The following is a 22,528-nucleotide window of genomic DNA, read 5'->3' as shown; positions in this document are numbered from 1 at the left end:
TTATGCCCCTAATTCCAGGCATACCATTCCGTTCCACTGTTTCTTGTCCAAAGACCCCCCCCCCCTCTCTCTCTCTCTCTCTCTCTCTCTCTCATGAGTTTCCTACATTCCCCCCCCTCTCTCTCTCTCTCTCTCTCTCTCTCTCTCTCCTCTCTCTCTCAAAAAAAAAAAAAAAAAAAAAAAAAACAATTGCAGAGAACTCGACCAAGAATTACATCACAATTTGTTTGCGTGTTTTGGGAATCTTTTGAGGCCCCGTCCTGTAATTTATCTTTATCCCTTTATTGTGGGTTTTTAGATAACTTGAGTGGATCCATTACCCCAAAAATGACAGTCCCTTCTATCATATGCATGAAGGCGAGTCAAATTTATACAGTAGATATCTTTGTTTAATCCAGTCCAGTTTAAGCTGTTTTCTGTTTTGATTCACAGTCTGACTTAAAAGTTTCATTGAGAAACTAATCATACAAGGGTCTATATCTCGTATTTAAGTTCTTAAGTTCTTATTTCTCGTATAAAATTGTTTGAAATTGAGTGAAGAATTATTGAACTCAAAGTCTCATTCATACGAATCAAACCAATATGTCTTCTTCGTTTCCAACTATATTGGAGCCGAAATCTAAAATTTATAAAACAATATGAAATTAGGATACTCAAATAACCTCTCCCGTCCCCAACCCTCCAAACCCTCCTCTCCCAATCCTTGCTGAGGACAATCCCACCCTCCAAACCCTCCTCTCTCAATTCCTGCTGAGGACAATCCTACCCTCCAAAGCCTCCTCTCCCAATCCCTGCTGAGGACAATCCCACCCTCCAAGCCCTTCTCTCCCAATTCCTGCTGAGGACAATCCTACCCTCCAAACCCTCCTCTCCCAATTCCTGCTGAGGACAATCCCACCCTCCAAACCCTCCTCTCCCAATCCTTGCTGGGGACAATCCCACTCTCCAAACCCTCCCCTCCCAATCCTCACTGAGGACAATCCCACCCTCCTCTCCCAATCCCTGCTGAGGATAATCCCGCCCTCCAAACCCTCCTTTCCCAACCCCTGCTGAGGACAATCCCACACTCCATACCCTCCTCTCCCAATTCCTGCTGAGGACAATCTTACCCTCCTCTCCCAATTCCTGCTGAGGACAATCCCACCCTCCAAACCCTCCCCTCCCAAGCCTTGCTGAGGACAATCCCACTCTCCAAACCCTCCCCTCCCAATCCTCACTGAGGACAATCCCACCCTTCTCTCCAAATCCCTGCTGAGGACAATCCCGCCCTCCAAACCCTCCTCTCCCAATCCCTGCTGAGGACAATCCCACACTCCATACCCTCCTCTCCCAATCCCTGCTGAGGACAATCCCACCCTCCAAACCCTCCTCTCCCAATCCCTGCTGAGGACAAACCCACCCTCCAAACCCTCCTCTCCCAATCCCTGCTGAGGACAATCCCACCCTCCTTTCTCAATCCCTCCTAAGGACAATCCCACTCTCCAAACTCTCCATTCCTGCTGAGGACAATCCCACCCTCCAAACTCCCTATTCCTGCTGAGAACAATCCCACCCTCCCCTCCCAATCCTTGCTGAGGACAATCCCACCCTCCAAACCCTCCCCTCCCAATCCTTGCTGAGGACAATCCCACCCTCCGAGGACTTCGACGCGGACAAGTCCCTTAATTAAATTACCATCTTGTGTTTGTGCCTTTGAGAAGTGATTGTTGTAATCCTTTGTCCCGAAGCTAATTGAGTAATCAAATGCAATGCAAATGAACGATTAGATTAAGCTGCAGTCTGTAATGAATGACACAAAGTTAACGCTTCCTGTTTCTTTCCGGAGTTTCCTTTGTTGGCTTCGATGTGAAAATGGATTATGAAATGTGTTGTCGAATTTTAAATGGAGGAATAGAACATTTGGTTAATCAACTTTGATAAATCAACATTTCTAGATTTCGCAAATAGGAGAGTTTACGCTTTTGCACTGAATTATTACCTCTACGAAGGAGGTTATGAAATATCCATTTATATATTTATTTATTTACTAGTGAACGCGACCCGTCAAAGATGTGATTTCCAAGTGTACCTCTCGTGGTACCTCCCCCCCCCCCCCCCTCACATCAGGGTATGATTGCTCCTTTTTCCCTTTACCAGAGAGATGGGGAGAGACCGAATAGTCATACATCTGGTGATTATGCTGAGTGTATATATATACATATATATATTTATATATATATATATATATAGAGAGAGAGAGAGAGAGAGAGAGAGAGAGAGAGAGAGAGAGAGAGAGAGAGAGAGAGAGAGAGAGAGAGATTGCTCTTTATTATATAGGGAAGATTGACATCCCAAAATGGAAATGGCTATTATTATTATTATTATTATTATTATTATTATTATTATTATTATTATTATTATTATTATTACTAGCTAAACTACAACCGAAGTTTGAAAGCTGAATGCTACAAGCCCAAGGGCTCCAACAGGGAAAATATCCCAGTGAGGAAAGGAAATAAGTAAACAGATAGAACAGTGTGCCTGAGTGTACCCTCAAACAAGAGAATGTGTTCTTGACCTTTGACCTGTGCTCTAAGCCTCCTAATCACTCAATGCATGACCCATGAGGGTGCCCCCAGAGACCTTTTGGACACTGCCCACTGAATGCTGTATGCAGACGTCCTAATTCCCGGATCTTCAGAGGAAATCTTTAGTTGGCTTCAATTATGCAACGCCTGGAGCTCTGTGAATCCACATATCACGAATCTAGGGAGATGATTCTATGCAAGGTTAATGTTGTAGCTGAGTGGGTTTGGAATACGTGAGTATTGCATGTAGAAGCCATAATTATAATCTACAGTCTGACATAAGTCCTTTTTTTTTTGTAGTTTATATATGAAATATCTGTTTTGATGTTGTTACTGTTTATAGATTATTTTATTTTGATTTTTCATTTTTTTCTCCTATCGCTTATTTTTCCCGGTTGGGAGGCCTTCTGCTCATAGCATGTTGCTTTTAGGGTTGTAGCTTAGTTAATAATAATAATAATAATAATAATAATAATAATAATAATAATAATGATAAGAACGCGATTGGTAAATTTTCGTGTAACGTTGAATGAACTAATCACCCTTTCTATGTGGAGACACTTTAAAGTTGAGAAAGGGTTTGCATATCGCCATGATCAGCAAAGCTCTACTAGTCATGGCCACCCATGCTAAGTTGGTTATTCTTCAGACTCTCGATAACATTCATAACATTACAAAGGATTTTTCTCTCCCTTTAAGATTAGTCTTATCGTACACTAAGGATAATAATAAGATATTTTACCAAGACTTTTAACGCAGTTAAATTTCTACCACTGCCAACGAAGTTAGAAGGTTATGTTTTACCCCCTGTTGGTCTGTGTTTGTTTGTGAACAGCTTCCTGGCCGCAATTTTAATCGTAGCGTAATGAAACTTGCAGGGATTAACTATTATGTAAAAAGCTGGAAATTATTAAATTTTGGAAGGTCAAGGTCAAAGGTCAAGGTCATGGTCAAGCAAAATGTCCAATTCACGAAATAAGCCATAAGACTTCAAACCCGGTGTACCGGTTTGAAATTACCCCCTCCAAATCTTACCCCCCGGTAATTTGAAACCGGATTCAAACTACCGGGGGGTAACTTGATACCGGTTTCAAGCTACCCCCGGGGGTAATTTGAAACCGGTTTTATGCTACCCCCCTGGTTTCAAATTACCCCCCTCGTTTTTGCGCAGGATCTCATCATTTATGAATATTAATAAATTGCTTTTGATCAGGGTCAACACAATCATTAGGTAATATGTATATACATGTACTGTTTCACCTATTGGTATCGTTTATTAATATCCAGCCTTCATCCGTCTTATGTTTATATCTTTGCTAATAAATGTCGGATATTCCATTATCAGTCATGGGCGCATATTTGACCGAGATAGGAAGACGAGGTGAAATTTGATTTTGACGGTTATTTTTTCCATTATTTGAAATATTTCATAATTATATTGCAAGCAAATATTATATAAGGTATAATCAACATATTGATCATAAGTATATATGTATACATACATATATGTATATATATATATATATATATATATATATACTGTATATATATACAGTATATATATATATATATATATATATATATATATTTATTTATATATATATATATATATACATATATATATATATATATACATATAATATATGTATATGTATTTGTATATATGTTGTAAATACTATATCATTCATGATATCTGTAAATAAATGACACTTTTAATAAAGCAAGATTGTAAGCAATTATAACAGTTTTAATAAAACATGGTACAGTACATGCTGTTTGCTTTTACTGTACTTACATTGGTTGTTTGTATACGAAAACACCTGGACTACGGTAAAGTCGTTACACTTTATAGCCCTCTATGGATTGCATTGAACACAGCTTTTGTTAATCTCACAGCTGTTGTTACTGATTTTAGCCTAAGGGCAGGCAGCTGTGTGTTATCATGGCCTAAATCAAATCCTATTTAAACCATCTTCCAGAATAGTGAGTGATGGATTCGTGTATGGATTTTTTTTCTCTGTTGTTGATCTCGAAATGGAAAATTATTGAAAAATGGTGTCATAAAATGTTTAAGAATTTTACCTGAAATGTATCATAAAGAAAAAAAGACTCGCCACATGGTCACCTGTACATTTCCATGCGGTTAATATAAGACTTCTGCCCCTTTGTCATAGCTCCATTCTTTCTTATTACTCATTTCATCAAATGACAAAACAGTAATACCTAGTAATCGAGACTTCATACCATCTTTAATGTCCTCTGGTTTAAAATGAATCGAGCTAACAGTAGCTTACACAACGTTAATTCTGTCTGCACGACGACATGCATGTTGGTAATTTATATTTGAGCTTTTATTTTTCACGTGCATAGCATCCAAATACTACGAAGTTACTATGCATTATCAGTGACAGAATAAATGAATAAACAAAGAGATATATGGACACAAGGAGTTCTATTGTTATATTGCATCTATTGGTATAGTCAAATCATTTTAAGAGCAAACTCGGAGCCCAATAGCGGCATTGCCAGTTCTCTTGGGTCATTTTTAAAGCACACCTGGCTTAGCCGCTTTAATCTATGGGCGAGCCAAGAATAGGAGAAAAGGGTCAACTAATAAGTCATTCACCCGGATTTGAACGGTCTAAGAATATAATCCTTTAATTTGATACTCTCCCTAAATTGTTTCCTTCGTTCTTTTTGTTTGCAACCACGTGGTGACAAGTTGAAACTCTTAAATATAACAAATAGCAAAATTGTTATAAAACGATCATCATACTAATAGAAATAATCTTAATTTTGATATCAAATGAATTCATTTCTCAATTCTGATTGATTATTAAAAGACAGGATTCTTTACAAAGGATTTAATTAACTATGTTTAATATGGTATATTTACGTAGTTGATTGTATTGTTTTAGAATTTATTCAATTAATCGACAAAATTAATTTCTTTACAACAAAGGTTATATTAGCAAACGTGGTTATGGTGACTTCGTCAGATGAAGTTAGTGCTATCACAAAAGATTCAATAAATTAGTTCATTCAGACCATTTTCATGTCTTCCTTTATAATGTTATCAGTATGCTTAATACCCTTGACCCAATTTACCTTGCAAATCTGAAACAAAGTCGTTTTTTATAAGTTGGCTGCATCTGTGACACGTTTGATTGTTTGGTCAATTCCAAATTTAACAATTTCATTACCATTTTCCCATTTTTTTTTCTTAATATTTAATTTAGTAAATATTTTTTTCCATGTAATGCTAAAACAGGGTTCATTATGATAGTTTTGATTTCAAATATTTTTACGGGTAATATCTATCTTTTTTTACTTAATAATTGTTTTGTATAAAGTTAGATGCGCCATAGTTTGTTTTTAATTGAAAGATAAGGCCAGTTAATTAAAATGAAAAAAAAAATAAAATCTCGACAATCACGTGCACACTGAAATAAAATAAAGTTTTACCTCGCCGTGATCACTAAACTTTAAATGAAAGTCTGTAACTTCAAATATTGTGAATTAGGGAATTATATGACACTTTAGGTCTTAAATACGAAAATATCAACAATCACACGAACAGAAATAAAATGAAATTTTACCTCGCCTTTATCACAAAACCTTGAATTACAGTCTGTGACTTTTAACGTGTCATATAATTCACTAATACACAATTTTTGGTCTTAAATACCAGATTAAACTACTTTTCCTACTGCTGCGAAGCCAACAATAAATGCATGATACATATTTGCGATGTCACATGAATTATTTATCATTCTGATGAGGGGGTAACTTGAAAACAGAGGGGGTAACTTGAAACCGGTTTCAAACTACCCCCCCCCCCCCGGTAATCTGAAACCGGTTTCAAGTTACCGGGGGGTAATTTGAAACGGGGGGTAACTTGAATCCTTTACACCGGTTCTCTTGAATTTGCGAATTCAATTCTAAACATTTGTCAAAGTCCATCAATCCAAATCACAGAGAACTTTTCCAAAATCAATATTCTGTAATATCTCTTTACAGAAAAATGTGGAGTATTCTTTTTATATTAGAATTCAAACCAATACAGTTACCGAAATGTATATTTCTAAGTCAATTGAGATAATTATTATAAATAGAAGTTGCTATTTGATTCTTCTATTTAATTGCGAGCGTGATGGTATTTAACTACTAGATTAATCCTTGTTCATTAAATTATAGCCATTATATATAGATTAGTTTACTGTCATTGTTATTATCATTATCATTATTATATTATTATTATTATTATTATTATTATTATTATTATTATTATTATTATTATTACTAGCCAAGCTACAACCCTAGTTAGAAAAGCAGGATGCTATAAGGCCAAGGACTCTATTATTATTATTATTATTATTATTATTATTATTATTATTATTAAATGCTAAGCTACAACCCTAGCTGGAAAAGCAGGATGCTATAAGCCCAGGGACCCCAACAGGGAAAATAGCCCAGTGAGGAAAGGAAATAAGGAAAAATGAAATATTTTAGGTATAGTAACAATATTAAAATAAATATTTCCTATTTTAACTTTAACAGAACAAGAGGAAGATAAACTAGATAGAGAAGTGTGCCCGAGTGTACCCTCAAGCAAGAGAACTCTAATAGGGAAGATAGCCTGGTGCGGAAAGGAAATAAGGGAACAGATAGAACATCGTGCCCGAGTGTACCCTCAAGCAAGAGAACTCTAATAGGGAAGATAGCCTGGTGCGGAAAGGAAATAAGGGAACAGGTCGAACATCGTGCCCGAGTGTACCCTCAAGCAAGAGAACTCTAATAGGGAAGATAGCCTGGTGCGGAAAGGAAATAAGGGAACAGATAGAACATCGTGCCCGAGTGTACCCTCAAGCAAGAGAACTCTAACCCCAAGACAGTGGAGAGTTATTTTTCACCCTTACTTTAGAGCTTAAACTTCGGTGAAAATATATTTGATAATCTAATATATTCAATCAATCTTAGAAATTTCTTTTGGACAGACACATCAACATATCAAGTTTTTATTTTCATTTATTTATTTTAATTATTATTATTATTATTATTATTATTATTATTATTATTATTATTACTTGCTAAGCTACAACCATAGTTGGGAAAGCAGTATGCTATAAGCCCAGGGGCTCCAACAGGGAAAATAGCCCAGTGAGGAAAGGATACAAGGAAAAATAAAATTTTTAAGAAGAGTAACATTAAAATAAATATCTCCTATACAAACTATAAAAACGTGAACAAAACAAGAGGAAGAGAAACAAGACAGAACAGCGTGCCTGAGTGTACCCTCAAGCAAGATAACTGCTCACCCCTATTGACGAAAAAAGGGCCTCTGTTACATTTTCATGCAGTATAAAGTTTAACACCTATCAGTAGCTATTAGAAGCTAGATGCAAAACTCAGCTTTTATCATCATCATTTACTCCATTCCAGCTTCTGTTCCTAACATTGTTATTCACCTGTAAAACTGTGGATTTAACCTTGTGTACATTAGTTATTTATCACCAATAGTATTTCCATGACGCGCGTCATAAATAAATATATTTTTTTTTAAAACTTCAAAAAGAGTCAGAACGTTTGCTTAGCTAAAAGCACCGGTTGATCTACTTTAATTTTCTGATGTGTCTTTTGTTCTCCAGCTCGTACCACTTTGATATTTGCTGTATATTGTAGTGAAAGCTCAAAAAAAAAAAAGAAAAAACAATGTTTAATGTTTTACACTGTTTGCAATGATGAAGCGTGAAATTAATCCCTGAGAGGACGATTTTGTTTTTTTTAACTATTGCTTGCCTGGTTTGTTTGTTTATGTTGAATATATATATATATATATATATATATATATATATATATATATATATATATATATGTGTGTGTGTGTGTATATATATATATATATATATATATATATATATATATATATATGTGTGTGTGTGTGTGTGTGTGTGTGTGTGTGTGTTTATAGAGAGACGGACAAGATTTTCCCCTCAGAATAAAAGCGTTGAAATATGATATTTATCGACATGGCATTTCACCAGAAATGATTTTGAGTTACCTCTCTACATGTGTATTTAATACAGGAATTTCGCCTTAGAGGAGAGATGAATTAGAACACTAAAATAAACGTGTATGTAATAACTATACTCAACGCAGCGAGAAATGGGCGATAGGGTCGGGAACCTGGTTTAAATGGATTCATCCACAAATGCCACATCTATAGATCACCAGTTTGCCTGATTTCTTCTCTGTTTCGATATAAATTGGTGTATTTCGGTAATTTCACACCACCATGAAGTAAAATTCAAGGCATGTTATCTGTATGAAGGTTTCCCCCATCCTAAATGTTGCATATAAGTGGGGCCCCTCCCACGATGCTCATGTGCCAGATGATGCTGCTACACAGTGTGATACACAATGGGGCTACCTTCGTAGCCAAGCAAAGGCTGCAATATACAGCGTGGATAGGTACTTAACAGAAGAAAAGGCAAATAGAGAGAGAGAGAGAGATCCTTTTGGATGTACACCAATGAATATAGAAACAGAGGGAGAGAGACACATACAGAGTAAAGGGGGGTTGGTTGGAGAGCAGCCGGGGATCTGTGGAGACGTGGCACCAGTGGGAGAATCCGTTTAAAACCAGATGCCCTCCCCCATCGTCCATTTCCCGCTGCATCGAGTATAGTCGTATAAAAAGTTTACATATGACTCTTGTGTTTTCTGTTTTATTTTTTTTTATTCAATCCTTGTATTTGAGCACTGGACCTTAGTGGACCTGCACTGGGCTTGCATTTGCAAGATCAGCGATTCAATCCCACCAACCGTTCACCAGTTATACCAATAATGTAAGTTGATATCAGCATCAGCTGGTAACAAGAAAAAATTATGCTGCTGTTAACTGCATTTGCAGACTTTGCTCTCTCTCTCTCTTCACTCTCTTCTATTATCTTCACCAATCCCAATTCCTCCCTTTACACTTTTCCTTCTCTTGCCTTTCTCTCTTCCCAATTCTTCCCTGCCCTCACCAGACCTTGGCCCTCTTGAAAGCTTTGAGAAAAGATGGAGAGATAGAAAAAGAAAATACCTTGGGAGAATTCTTATCAGCAGGAGATGGAAAATTATATTCAGGCTTTTACCGGGAAGGGAAATCTTGAACGGTGTTAGGAATTTTACCTCAAGATAAAGGTACCTGTAAAGAAAAGAAAGATTAAAAGAATTATAGCAATTCAGGAATGTAATCTCTTATACAAAAGAGGCCGTAGTGTTTTGGGGACTTGAAAGGGAGTTCTGAATGGTGAATATGTAGTTAGTAAAGGAGAAAGGATTATTCAAACAGATCTGTAAACAGATTTTATTTTGGAAAAGAGATGATATTGAAATATGAAGGCTTACAGGTTAATTAGATTTAGATAAGGTAGTATAGGGGAAATATTAAGACTATATTTTCATAATTGAGGCATGTTATTGAAATGTGTGAGAAATAAAAAATAGATTAATTTTTGACTTACTGTAGATATGTAATGGAAAATATAATCATTCAAGTATGGAATTTTAAGAAGGGAATATTTTATTTCTATTTTAAGGAAAATATTCTATATTGAGAATAGGCAAGGAATAAAGATTAGTTCAAATGAGGAACATATCAAGATTTGGAAGTGGAGTGAATTATGTATTATTTTGAATCTGGCTTTTAAAGGTTTCGTATCCTGAAATTTTATTTACATTGTGAATATGGAAGAAATATAAATTATTTCAATTCACCCAGATGATGATGATGATGATGATGATGATTATTATTATTATTATTATTATTATTATTATTACTTGCTAAGCTACAACCCTAGTTGGAAAAGCAAGGTGTCTACATGAGGTCCTTGTAAAGTAAAAGAAATTCACAATTATTATTATTATTATTATTATTATTATTATTATTATTATTATTATTATTATTACTAGCTATGCTACAACCCTAGTTGGAAAAGCAAGATGTCTACATGAGGTCCTTGTAAAGTAAAAGAAATTCACAATTATTATTATTATTATTATTATTATTATTATTATTACTAGCTATGCTACAACCCTAGTTGGAAAAGCAAGATTTCCACATGAGGTCCTTGTAAAGTGAAAGAAATTCACAATTTTTTAAATTCAAAGTTCTGATTACTTCACCCCTAGCCATTACGCAAATAATGAAAACAAAATTGCCTTTATGTACTCGCTTCTGGATAACATTCGTAGTTATTCAATGCTCTTATATTACTATAATTTTTGATGGCTTGAGTTCGCTGTAACTATTATTACAAAAAAACAGTGTCTTGAATACAGAATAAATATGCCATGTTATAGATTTCTTATTTTCTGTTTGAAGATATAAATTGACGCAAGGAGTACGTTGCAAGGAGACATGTGGCATCCCTGCTAAGGTGGCATTTGGCAATGCTGCTGAGGTGGCATTTGGCATATCTGCTAAGGTGGCATTTGGCAATACTGTTAAAGTGCCATTTGGCATATCTGCTAAAGTGGCTTTTGGTATCTCTGCTAAGAAGGCATTTTGCATCTCTGCTAAAGTGGCATTTGGCAATGCTGCTAAAGTAGCATTTGGCATCTCTGCTAAGGTGGTATTTGGCATATCTGCTAAGGTGGCATTTGGCAATGCTGCTTAAGTGACATTTGGCAATACTATTAAAGTGCCATTTGGCATATCTGCCAAGGTGGCATTTGGCAATGCTGCTAAGGTGGCATTTGGCATCTCTGCTAAGGAGGCATTTTGCATCTCTGCTAAAGTGGCATTTGGCATCCCTGCTAAGGTGGCATTTGGCATCTCTGCTAAGGAGGCATTTGGCATCCCTGCTAAGGTGGCATTTGGCATCTCTGCTAAGGTGGCATTTGGCAATGCTGCTTAAGTGGCATTTGGCATCTCTGCTAAAGTGGTATTTGGCATCTCTGCTAAAGTAGCATTTGGCATCTCTGCTAAGGTGGCATTTGGTATCTCTGCTAAGGAGGCATTTTGCATCTCTGCTAAAGTGGCATTTGCTATCTCTGCTAAAGTGGCATTTGGCAATGCTGCTAAGGAAGCATTTTGCATCTCTGCTAAAGTGGCATTTGGTATCTCTGCTAAGGAGGCATTTGGTATCTCTGCTAAAGTAGCATTTAGCATCTCTGCTAAAGTGGCATTTGGTATCTCTGCTAAGGAGGCATTTGGTATCTCTGCTAAAGTAGCATTTAGCATCTCTGCTAAAGTGGCATTTGGCATCTCTGCTAAAGTGGCATTTGGCAATGCTGCTAAGGAAGCATTTTGCATCTCTGCTAAAGTGGCATTTGGTATCTCTGCTAAGGAGGCATTTGGTATCTCTGCTAAGGAGGCATTTGGCATCTCTGCTAAAGTGGCATTTGGTATCTCTGCTAAGGTGGCATTTGGCGTCTCTGCTGAGGTGGCATTTGGCATCTCTGCTAAGGTGGCATTTGGCGATGCTGCTAAGGTGGCATTTGGCATCTCTGCTAAAGTAGCATTTAGCATCTCTGCTAAAGTGGCATTTGGTATCTCTGCTAAGGAGGCATTTGGCATCTCTGCTAAAGTGGCATTTGGTATCTCTGCTAAGGTGGCATTTGGCAATGCTACTAAAGTAGCATTTGGCAATGCTGCTGAAGTGGCATTTGGCATCTCTGCTAAGGTGGCATTTGGCATCTCTGCTAAGGAGGCATTTTGCATCTCTGCTAAAGTGGCATTTGGCATCTCTGCTAAGGAGGCATTTTGCATCTCTGCTAAAGTGGCATTTGGCATCTCTGCTAAGGAGGCATTTGGCATCTCTGCTAAAGTGGCATTTGGTATCTCTGCTAAGGTGGCATTTGGCAATGCTGCTAAGGTGGTATTTGGCATCTCTGCTAAGGTGGCATTTGGCGATGCTGCTAAGGTGGCATTTGGCATCTCTGCTAAAGTGGCATTTGGCATCTCTGCTAAGGTGGCATTTGGCGATGCTGCTAAGGAGGCATTTGGCATCTCTGCTAAAGTGGCATTTGGCATCTCTGCTAAGGTGGCATTTGGCGATGCTGCTAAGGTGGCATTTGGCATCTCTGCTAAAGTGGCATTTGGCATCTCTGCTAAGGTGGCATTTGGCGATGCTGCTAAGGTGGCATTTGGCATCTCTGCTAAGGTGGCATTTGGCATCTCTGCTAAGGTGGCATTTGGCGATGCTGCTAAGGAGGCATTTGGCATCTCTGCTAAGGTGGCATTTGGCATCTCTGCTAAGGTGGCATTTGGCGATGCTGCTAAGGAGGCATTTGGCGATGCTGCTAAGGTGGCATTTGGCATCTCTGCTAAGGTGGCATTTGGCGATGCTGCTAAGGAGGCATTTGGCGATGCTGCTAAGGTGGCATTTGGCATCTCTGCTAAGGTGGCATTTGGCATCTCTGCTAAGGTGGCATTTGGCGATGCTGCTAAGGTGGCATTTGGCATCTCTGCTAAGGTGGCATTTGGCATCTCTGCTAAGGTGGCATTTGGCGATGCTGCTAAGGAGGCATTTGGCATCTCTGCTAAAGTGGCATTTGGCATCTCTGCTAAGGTGGCATTTGGCGATGCTGCTAAGGAGGCATTTGGCATCTGTGCTAAAGTGACATTTGGCATCTCTGCTAAGGTGGCATTTGGCGATGCTGCTAAGGAGGCATTTGGCATCTCTGCTAAAGTGGCATTTGGCATCTCTGCTAAGGTGGCATTTGGCGATGCTGCTAAGGAGGCATTTGGCGATGCTGCTAAGGAGGCATTTGGCATCTCTGCTAAAGTGGCATTTGGCATCTCTGCTAAAGTGGCATTTGGCATCTCTGCTAAGGTGGCATTTGGCAATGCTGCTAAGGAGGCATTTGGCATCTCTGCTAAAGTGGCATTTGGCATCTCTGCTAAGGTGGCATTTGGCAATGCTGCTAAGGAGGCATTTGGCATCTCTGCTAAAGTGGCATTTGGCATCTCTGTTAAGGAGTCATTTTGCATCTCTGCTAAGGTGGCATTTGGCATCTGCTAAATTGGCATTTGGCAATGCTGTTAAAGTGCCATTTGGCATATCTGCTAAAGTGGCATTTGGTATCTCTGCTAAGGAGGCATTTTGCATCTCTGCTAAAGTGGCATTTGGCATCTCTGCTAAGGTGGCATTTGGCATCTCTGCTAAGGTGGCATTTGGCATCTCTGCTAAGGAGGCATTTTGCATCTCTGCTAAAGTGGCATTTGGCATCTCTGCTAAGGTGGCATTTGGCAATGCTGCTAAAGTAGCATTTGGTAATGCTGCTGAAGTGGCATTTGGCATCTCTGCTAAGGTGGCATTTGGCATCTCTGCTAAGGAGGCATTTTGCATCTCTGCTAAAGTGGCATTTGGCATCTCTGCTAAGCTGGCATAGGCATATCTGCTAAGGGGGCATTTGGTATCTCTGCTAAGGAGGCATTTTGCATCTCTAATAAAGTGGCATTTTGGTATTTATGCTAAGTTGGCATTTGGCAATGCTGCTAAGGTGGCATAGGCATCTCTGCTAAAGTGGCATAGGCATCTCTGCTGAAGTGTCATTTGGTATCTCTGCTAAGGAGGCATTTTGCATCTATGCTAAAGTGGCATTTGGCATCTCTGCTAAGGTAGCATTTGACAATACTGTTAAAGTGCCATTTGGCATATCTGCTAAAGTGGCATTTGGTATCTCTGCTAAGGAGGCATTTTGCATCTATGCTAAAGTGGCATTTGGCATCTCTGCCAAGGTAGCATTTGACAACTCAGCATCTCCTTCTATTCCTCCTCCCCCTCTCTCCCCTTCTCCCCCTCCTCTTCTCTCCCTCACTCCTCCTCCCTCACATCCTCACCTCTTTCTCCTCCAACTCCTCCTCATCCTCGGCTCGAACCCTGGCGCGGGCGATTCGAAAGAAGGTCTGTCGAGAAGGTCAGCAGTTGAAAAGGGGTCAGAAGTTTTCTCTTGTCGAAGAATAAACATAATTCGGGAATCTGAGTACTATGGAGGAATGGAATTATGGGAATATTCCTTTTTTTATTTTCATTAAAATGAGATGTTTTCGTATTTGAGAATGTAAGTTTTCTATGTGTGTTTGTCTTAGGATTAAATGTGTTTTTTTGGGGGGGAAGTATTGAAATTGAGTTCTAGGTATAGGTGCGCTGGGAAGATATTGTTTTGTTTTTTTAAGTTAAATATTCTGCTTCGTATATATAGGCTTATTTATATATATATATATATATATATATATATATATATATATATATATATATATATATATATATATATATATATACTGTATATATATGTGTGTGTGTGTCTATGTTTGTATGTCTAAACCTTAACGACATCTTCACTTCATTACACACACATTTGGTATTTTTCCAGCATCGTTAATACCTGAAATCGGTTCTTCTGGTAATAAAAATCCGGCAAACCGGCCCCTTTCCTCTCTCTCTCTCTCTCTCTCTCTCTCTCTCTCTCTCTCTCTCTCTCTCTCTCTCTCTCTCTCTCTCTCTCTCTCTCTATCTCTCTCTCTCTCTCTCTCTCCCCGCTCCTATACATTTCCAAAATCCTTCCGAAATGTAGGTTACAAAAATTCCGTTCGGGTCCTCGCTTCATAAACTCAAAACCTACCCGCCAAGATGGCATTGTTCGGTCTGTATTCTCCCGAGATATAAATTCCTTTTATTTGATATTTATGTAAGCAATAACATCGTAATTTCCTCTACCACTTGTATTCTCAACTACGTCAAAAGGAATAAATTGTAATGCAGACGGATGTTAAGACCTGTCGTCGGTAAGGCTCAATTCCGAGCCTCCGGAGACACGGATTCCAACCTTCGAGGATCGCGGCTTCGAATCTTGCCTTTCGTCTTCAAAGCCAAACTTATACTCAACTCAATCGCGTCTTTTTGGAACTGGGAAAATATCGGAAATGGAAGATTAAAAAGTGCTAACGCTCCTCGCGGGCTTCAGGGGATTTGAGTCTCCAGGATCCGGAGCCATAAGGGTCGTTTCTTCGACGTTATCAACCGGAGAACGAGTCTTTTTATGAACGAAAGGAAATGTGGGGGACCAGAAATGCAAACTTCTTGTTAGCCTTTGTCGGAGAAGTTACATTCGGCTTTGTTGCTAACCCAAGTTTGTTTCTCTACCAAGTTAGGGACTAACTTAGGCTGTGAAGGAGTTTGACGTGTAGGGGGGGGGAGGGATGGAGAGAAGGGGGCGAACTTTAAGCTAGGCGATGGAGGAAGAAATAAGAGAGAGAGGCTTTGCCTACAACTTATTCCTATTTCGGGAGATTTCTAATTACTCTCTCTCTCTCTGGATGGATGGATGGGGAAAGTAAGGGCACTGGAGCAGTGCCTAAAGGATCTAGCATCTAGAATGTCTGTCCGTTGATGTAAAGGTGTATGGCTCACCAGTGAGTGGCACAGAAAAAAATAGGTTTATTAACTTGTAACAATATATATATATATATATATATATATATATATATATATATATATATATATATATATATATATATATACTGTATATATATATATATATATATATATATATATATATATATATATATATATATATATATATATATACATATATGTATATATATATATATATATATATTTATATATTTATGTATATATATTTATATCTATATATATATATATATATATATATATATATATATATATATATTCTTTGACAGATTTAAACTTTTAGGTGTTTTTCCTTTGAATTTTAGTGGGTCATATCTTTGAATTTTAAAGATATTTCCACTGAATTGTAGTGACTTCTCACACTGAATTTCATATAATTTTTGCATTGAATTTTATGGAGTTTTGGGCTGGCAGAAGCTCCGGGCATTGAACTAACTGGTTTTTACGCCATGTGGTAACGTCTCTGACTGGTGAATGCCAGAATGGAGTTTGAGTCTCGCTCAAACTCGCCTGTTTCTTTTGTAGCTGCAACCTCACCACCCTTGTGAGCTGAGGATGGGGTGGTTTGGAGGAGCCTATAGGTCCATCTGCTGAGTCATCAGCACCCATTGCCTGGCCCTCCTTGCTCCTAGCTTGGGTTTTTTAACAGAATTTCCTATAAAAAATACGGTTTTCTAACAGAATTTCCGATAGAAATTACGTTTTTTTAACACAATTTCCGATAAAAAATTACGGTTTTTTAACAGAATTTCCGATAAAAATTACGTTTTTTAACTCTATTTCCGATAAAATTTACGGTTTTTTAACAGAATTTCCGATAAAAATTAAGGTTTTTTAACAGAAATTCCGATAAAAAATTACGGTTTTTAACAGAATTTCCGATAAAAATTACGGTTTTTAACAGAATTCCGTTAAAAAGTTACGGTTTTTTTAACAGAATTTAAAATTACGGTTTTTTTAACAAAATTTCCTATAAATAAAATACGTTTTTTTTAACAGAATTTCCGATAAAAATTACGTTTTTTAACAGAATATCCGATAAAATTTACTTTTCTTTAACAGAGTTTCCGATAAAAAAAAATACGGTTTTTTAACAGAATTTCCTATAAAAATTACGGTTTTCTAACAGAATTTCCGATAAAAATTACGGTTTTTTAACAGAATTTCCGATAAAAATTTACGGGTTTTAACAGAATTTCCGATAAAAATTACGGTTTTTAACAGAATTCCGTTAAAAAATTACGGCTTTTTTAACAGAATTTAAAATTACGGTTTTTTAACAGAATTTCCTATAAAAAATACGTTTTTTAACAGAATATCCGATAAAATTAACTTTTTTTTTAACAGAGTTTCCGATAGAAAAAATACGGTTTTTTAACAGAATTTCCGATAAAAATTACGTTTTTTAACAGAATATCCGATAAAAATTACTTTTTTTTAACAGAGTTTCCGATAAAAAAAAAATACGGGGTTTTAACAGAATTTCCGATAAAAATTACGGTTTTATAACAGACTTTCCGATAAAAAATTACGGTTTTTTAACATAATTTCCGGTAAAAATTACGGTTTTTAACAGAATTTCCGATGAAAACTACGGTTTTTTAATAGTGTAGCATAGTGTGCACTGAAGAAGCCCCAAAGCTCTATCTATACTCAGTTTTTTCTAGTAAGGCGCATTTGCATTTGACTCGCAGCGGTGGCCTTTTAGCTCGGAAATGTTTCCTGCTATCTGATTGGTTAGAATTATTTTATCCAACCAATCAGCGATCAGGAAACTTTTAAGAGCTAAAAGGGCACCCCTGCGAGTCGGTGCAAATCTGCCTCGCTAAAAAGAATTGACTATAGTGAAGGAGCTTTTGATTAACGAATTGGCAACACCAAAATGCAGGTTAGAATGATCTTATCCAACCAATCAGCGATCAGGAAACTTTTCCGAGCTAAAAGGGCACCCCCTGCGAGTCGGTGCAAATCTGCCTCGCTAAAAAGAATTGACTATAGTGAAGGAGCTTTTAATTAACGAATTAGCTTGGAAAAGTTTCTTGCTATCTGATTGGTTAGAATTATCTTTTCCAACCAATCAGCGATCAGGAAACTTTTCCGAGCTAAAAGGGCACCCCTGCGAGTCGGTGCAAATCTGCCTCGCAAATCTGCCTCACTAAAAAGAATTGACTATAGTGAAGGAGCTTTTAATTAACGAATTGGCAACACCAAAATGCAGGTTAGAATGATCTTATCCAACCAATCAGCGATCAGGAAACTTTTCAGAGCTAAAAGGGCACCCCTGCGAGTCTGTGCAAATCTGCCTCGCAAATCTGCCTCTCTAAAAAGAATTGACTATAGCGAAGGAGCTTTTAATTAACGAATTGTCAACACCAAAATGCACTCATTGTTTTTTTAATTCTCTCGCAACTTTTCCGAGCTAAAAGGGCACCCTTGCGAGTCGGTGCAAATCTGCCTCGCTAAAAAGAATTGACTATAGTGAAGGAGCTTTTAATTAACGAAATATCAACACCGAAATGCAGGTCAGAATTATCTTATTCAACCAATCAGCGATCAGGAAACTTTTCAGAGCTAAAAGGGCACCCCTGCGAGTCGGTGCAAATCTGCCTCGCAAATCTGCCTCTCTAAAAAGAATTGACTATAGTGAAGGAGCTTTTAATTAACGAATTGTCAACACCAAAATGCACTCATTGTTTTTTTAATTCTCTCGCAACTTTTCCGAGCTAAAAGGGCACCCTTGCGAGTCGGTGCAAATCTGCCTCGCTAAAAAGAATTGACTATAGTGAAGGAGCTTTTAATTAACGAAATATCAACACCGAAATGCAGGTCAGAATTATCTTATTCAACCAATCAGCGATCAGGAAACTTTTCAGAGCTAAAAGGGCACCCCTGCGAGTCGGTGCAAATCTGCCTCGCAAATCTGCCTCTCTAAAAAGAATTGACTATAGTGAAGGAGCTTTTAATTAACGAATTGTCAACACCAAAATGCACTCAATTTTATTTTTTAATTCTCTCGGAATTGTGCCATTTTCCCATAACACTCAGCAATTGCACGAATTAATTGATTTTACAGCTAACAGTAATAATAATGAATTTAATCATTGTAGTTGCGTTGACAAATGCAATAATGACGGGTATTATGTTTTGAAATTCATAATGAATTGTGTAGTTATTGTTAATGATGTCGGGACTCATCAACATTAATCAGTTCTATTGACAGTAAATTCGGTGGGGGTGGGGGGGTGGGGGGGGGGGGAATTTTGTTCGGATGTCACGGGGAATTTCCTTAGCAAATTTGGGAATTTTTTTTTCTTCTTTTTTTTTTTAAATGGAAGGTGGTACTCCAGTCTGAAGAATTATATATATTTTCTTATAGTATTTCAGTGGTTTGGTGTGTGTGTGTGTGTGTTTGCGTGAAATGAAAGGTGGTACTTCATTGAATAATTACATATATTCTTTTATAGTATATTAGTGTAAGTTTTTTTTTTTTTTTTTTTTTTTTTTTTTTTTTTTTTTTTTTTTTTTTTTTTTTTAAATGGTACTTTAGTCTGAAGAAAAATATATATTTTCTTATAGTATTTCCGTATTTTTTTTTTTTTTTTTTTTGTGAAATGGAAGGTGATTCTTAAGTTTGAAGAATTATATATATTTTCTCATAGTATTTCAGTGTAAGGTTTCTTTTTATTTTTTCTATTTTATGTGAATTTGAAGGTGGTACTTCAGTGTGAAGAATTATATATTCTTTCTAAAGTATTTTAGTCTAAAGTATTTTTTTTCAGCGTGATTTATAGCAGTTTAGTCTGAAGGATTATATTTTTAAAGAAATTTGCTTTTTTCTGATGTATTTTAAGAAATTTAGTCTGAAAAATTCAATCTTAATGATTTTTTTCTAGCCTAATTTAAAGCAATTTAGTCTGAAGAATTAAATCTTTTATTCTAGCTTTATCTAAAGCAATTTAGTATGTAAGGTTTATTTTATTCAAACTTAATAATCATCATTATAATGATAGTTCATTTGCATTCAGAAGATTGAATTAAACTTTTTTAACTTTTTGAGTTACAACATTTCTCTTTGTATTTGCCACGTTCATTTACCCTCAAAATGAAAACAGTGGCTCTATTAATGTCTCTGCCTGGTGTGTTCAAGTCCCGCTCGTTAGTTCCTTTAGTGTCTACAACCTTACCATCCTTGTGAGCTAAGGATAGGGGTTTTGGGGGAGCCTATAGGTCTATCTCCTGAATCATAAGCAGCCATTGCCTGGTCCTATCTGCTCCCAGCTTGGGTGGAGAGGGGGCTTGGGCGCTGATCATATGTATATAGGGTCAGTCTCTAGGGCATCGTGCTGCTTGCTAGGGCAATGTCACTGTCCCTTGCCTCTGCCATTCATTATCAACCTTTAAGGGGGGTCAGTACCGGAGGTCACTCAATCTTAGGTCCGTTATTTATCTTGCCGAAGCTGGTTCTAACCCTGACGTGGGTTGGAAGCGCTGATCATATGTATATAGGGTCAGTCTCTAGGGCATCGTGCTGCTTGCTAGGGCAATGTCACTGTCCCTTGCCTCTGCCATTCATTATCAGCCTTTAAACCTTTAAGGTGGTCACAACCAGAATTCACTCAATCCTAGGTCTGTTATATATCCTGCAGAAGCTGATTCTAACCCTGACGTGGGTTGGAAGAGCTGATCATATGTATATATGGTCTGTCTCTAGGGCATCGTGCTGCTTGCTAGGGCAATGTCACTGTCCCTTGCCTCTGCCATTCATTGTCAGCCTTTAAACCTTTAAGGTGGTCACAACCAGAATTCACTCAATCCTTGGTCCGTTATATATCCTGCAGAAGCTGGTTCTAACCCCGACGTGGGTTGGAATTCATATTTTTCCGTTTGACAGTTACAGTGTACCAGTAATGATCTTTGCATTCATACTAGCCGTTGTCCAGCCAGGGTTCAGCTGGTATAACCGATGTTCTGTATATAAGTTATGATGAAATTTATTATTGTAAAAATGATAATTATGATAATGATATAATTAATAAGTCCAAGTTTTCCTTTAAAATTATAAGTTTGTATATGACAAAATAATTTTTGGTGATGATTCATTTTTGAAAAGGGAAACTTAATAAGATAGCATATTAGGCTATAGTGAAATTATTAATAATGATGATATAATATTTGTAATAGTAATAATAATAATGATAATAATGTAATTGATATGTACAAAGCCTTGAAATTGAAGTTATATAGATCAAATTACGTTTTGATGATTTTTTTTCTTTTTTTTTTTGTAAAATGCGAAACTTATTGATGATAATAATAATAATAATATAATAATAATAATAATAATAATAATAATAATAATAATAATAATAATGCAGTTGATAAGTACAAAGCCTTCTTGAAGACAAAAATATCATAAATAACTTTTTTTTTTTTTTTTTTTTTTTTTTTTCAATGCGAAATTTGTATATTTCCTTCTTCTGGGAGCACATTAAAGCCTACTAATGATACAAAATGATCCGGGAACATTACAGCCGGAGCATTCGATCGTACTTACCGCCCTCATCCTACAGTAAGTAGCATTTTTAATGCTCCCAATGCTCCGAATCATTAGCAGTACATCCAGTAATTATAGTATGTCTCTCACGCCGCCCCAACACCCCCCCCCCCCCACCCCCCTCCCCCCGGGCCGAAGTTATGCAAATATCTCTATCTTAGGCTTCTTACTTAGCTCATTTTTTTGAGTGGAAATGTTTACAGCAAAGATAGTGTATTTCATCTTATTACCTCCTCCAACGAATGTGGGAGGAGGGATACGTTTTCGCCCCTGTTTGTGTATTTGTCTGTCTGTTTGTGAACAGCTTCCTAGCCAGAACTTTATTCATAAACTAATGAAACTATTGTTTATTTCTGGGATGTTTGTTTGTGAACAACTTCCTTGCCAGAACTTTATTCATAGAGTAGTGAAACTATCAGGGATTAATTGTTATGTTAAGACGTGAAATTGGTTCAATTTTCAAAATCCTAGGTCAAACGTCAAGGTCGAACACATGGTCGAAAAATTAGCTGCCGTGGCGGAGGTCACAATTTTTTACTCATAGAGTAGTGAAACTTTCAGGGATTAATTGTTATGTTAAGACGTGAAATTGGTTCAATTTTCAAAATCCTAGGTGAAAGGTCAAAGGTCAAGGTCAAGGTCGAGCACAAGGTCTAACCGAATTAGCCCTAACCTTAATCCCCAGTTCGCAAATGGTTATCAAACAGACTTCAAATACGCCTCCAGTCTAAATTGATTCTGGGAAAGGCAAGCTGGTTTCGAGAAATAAGTTTTTTGGTAGTGTAATATTTTTGGGTTAGAAATATTTCACTATTTTGCAAATGGATGTACAAATTAACTATATGCTTGTATAGACATTGAATTTTTATATATATATATATATATATATATATATATGTATATATATATATATATATATATATATATATATATATATGTATGTATATATATAAATTTATTTATATATTTATATACTGTAT

At 36.9% G+C, this 22,528-nt stretch overlaps 2 protein-coding genes across 2 annotated transcripts; one reads left to right on the top strand and one right to left on the bottom strand.

Annotated features, from left to right (window-relative positions):
- Positions 1–8,892: 8,892 nt before the first annotated feature.
- On the top strand, positions 8,893–11,473 carry LOC137635219 (uncharacterized). The gene is made up of 3 exons (XM_068367679.1): positions 8,893–9,038; positions 10,939–11,188; positions 11,282–11,473. The coding sequence occupies exons 1-3, from the start codon at positions 8,893–8,895 to the stop codon at positions 11,471–11,473; spliced, it is 588 nt and encodes a 195-aa protein (XP_068223780.1).
- Positions 11,470–13,527, bottom strand: LOC137635218 (streptococcal hemagglutinin-like). Its single transcript, XM_068367678.1, has one exon. The coding sequence runs from the start codon at positions 13,525–13,527 to the stop codon at positions 11,470–11,472; it is 2,058 nt and encodes a 685-aa protein (XP_068223779.1).
- Between the last annotated feature and the right edge of the window lie 9,001 nt (positions 13,528–22,528).

This window comes from Palaemon carinicauda, unplaced genomic scaffold, assembly GCF_036898095.1.
Source record: "Palaemon carinicauda isolate YSFRI2023 unplaced genomic scaffold, ASM3689809v2 scaffold1039, whole genome shotgun sequence".
NCBI lineage: Eukaryota > Metazoa > Arthropoda > Malacostraca > Decapoda > Palaemonidae > Palaemon > Palaemon carinicauda.
Note: the sequence above shows the minus strand (reverse complement) of the source record. Positions and strands in the feature narration are given on the sequence as shown.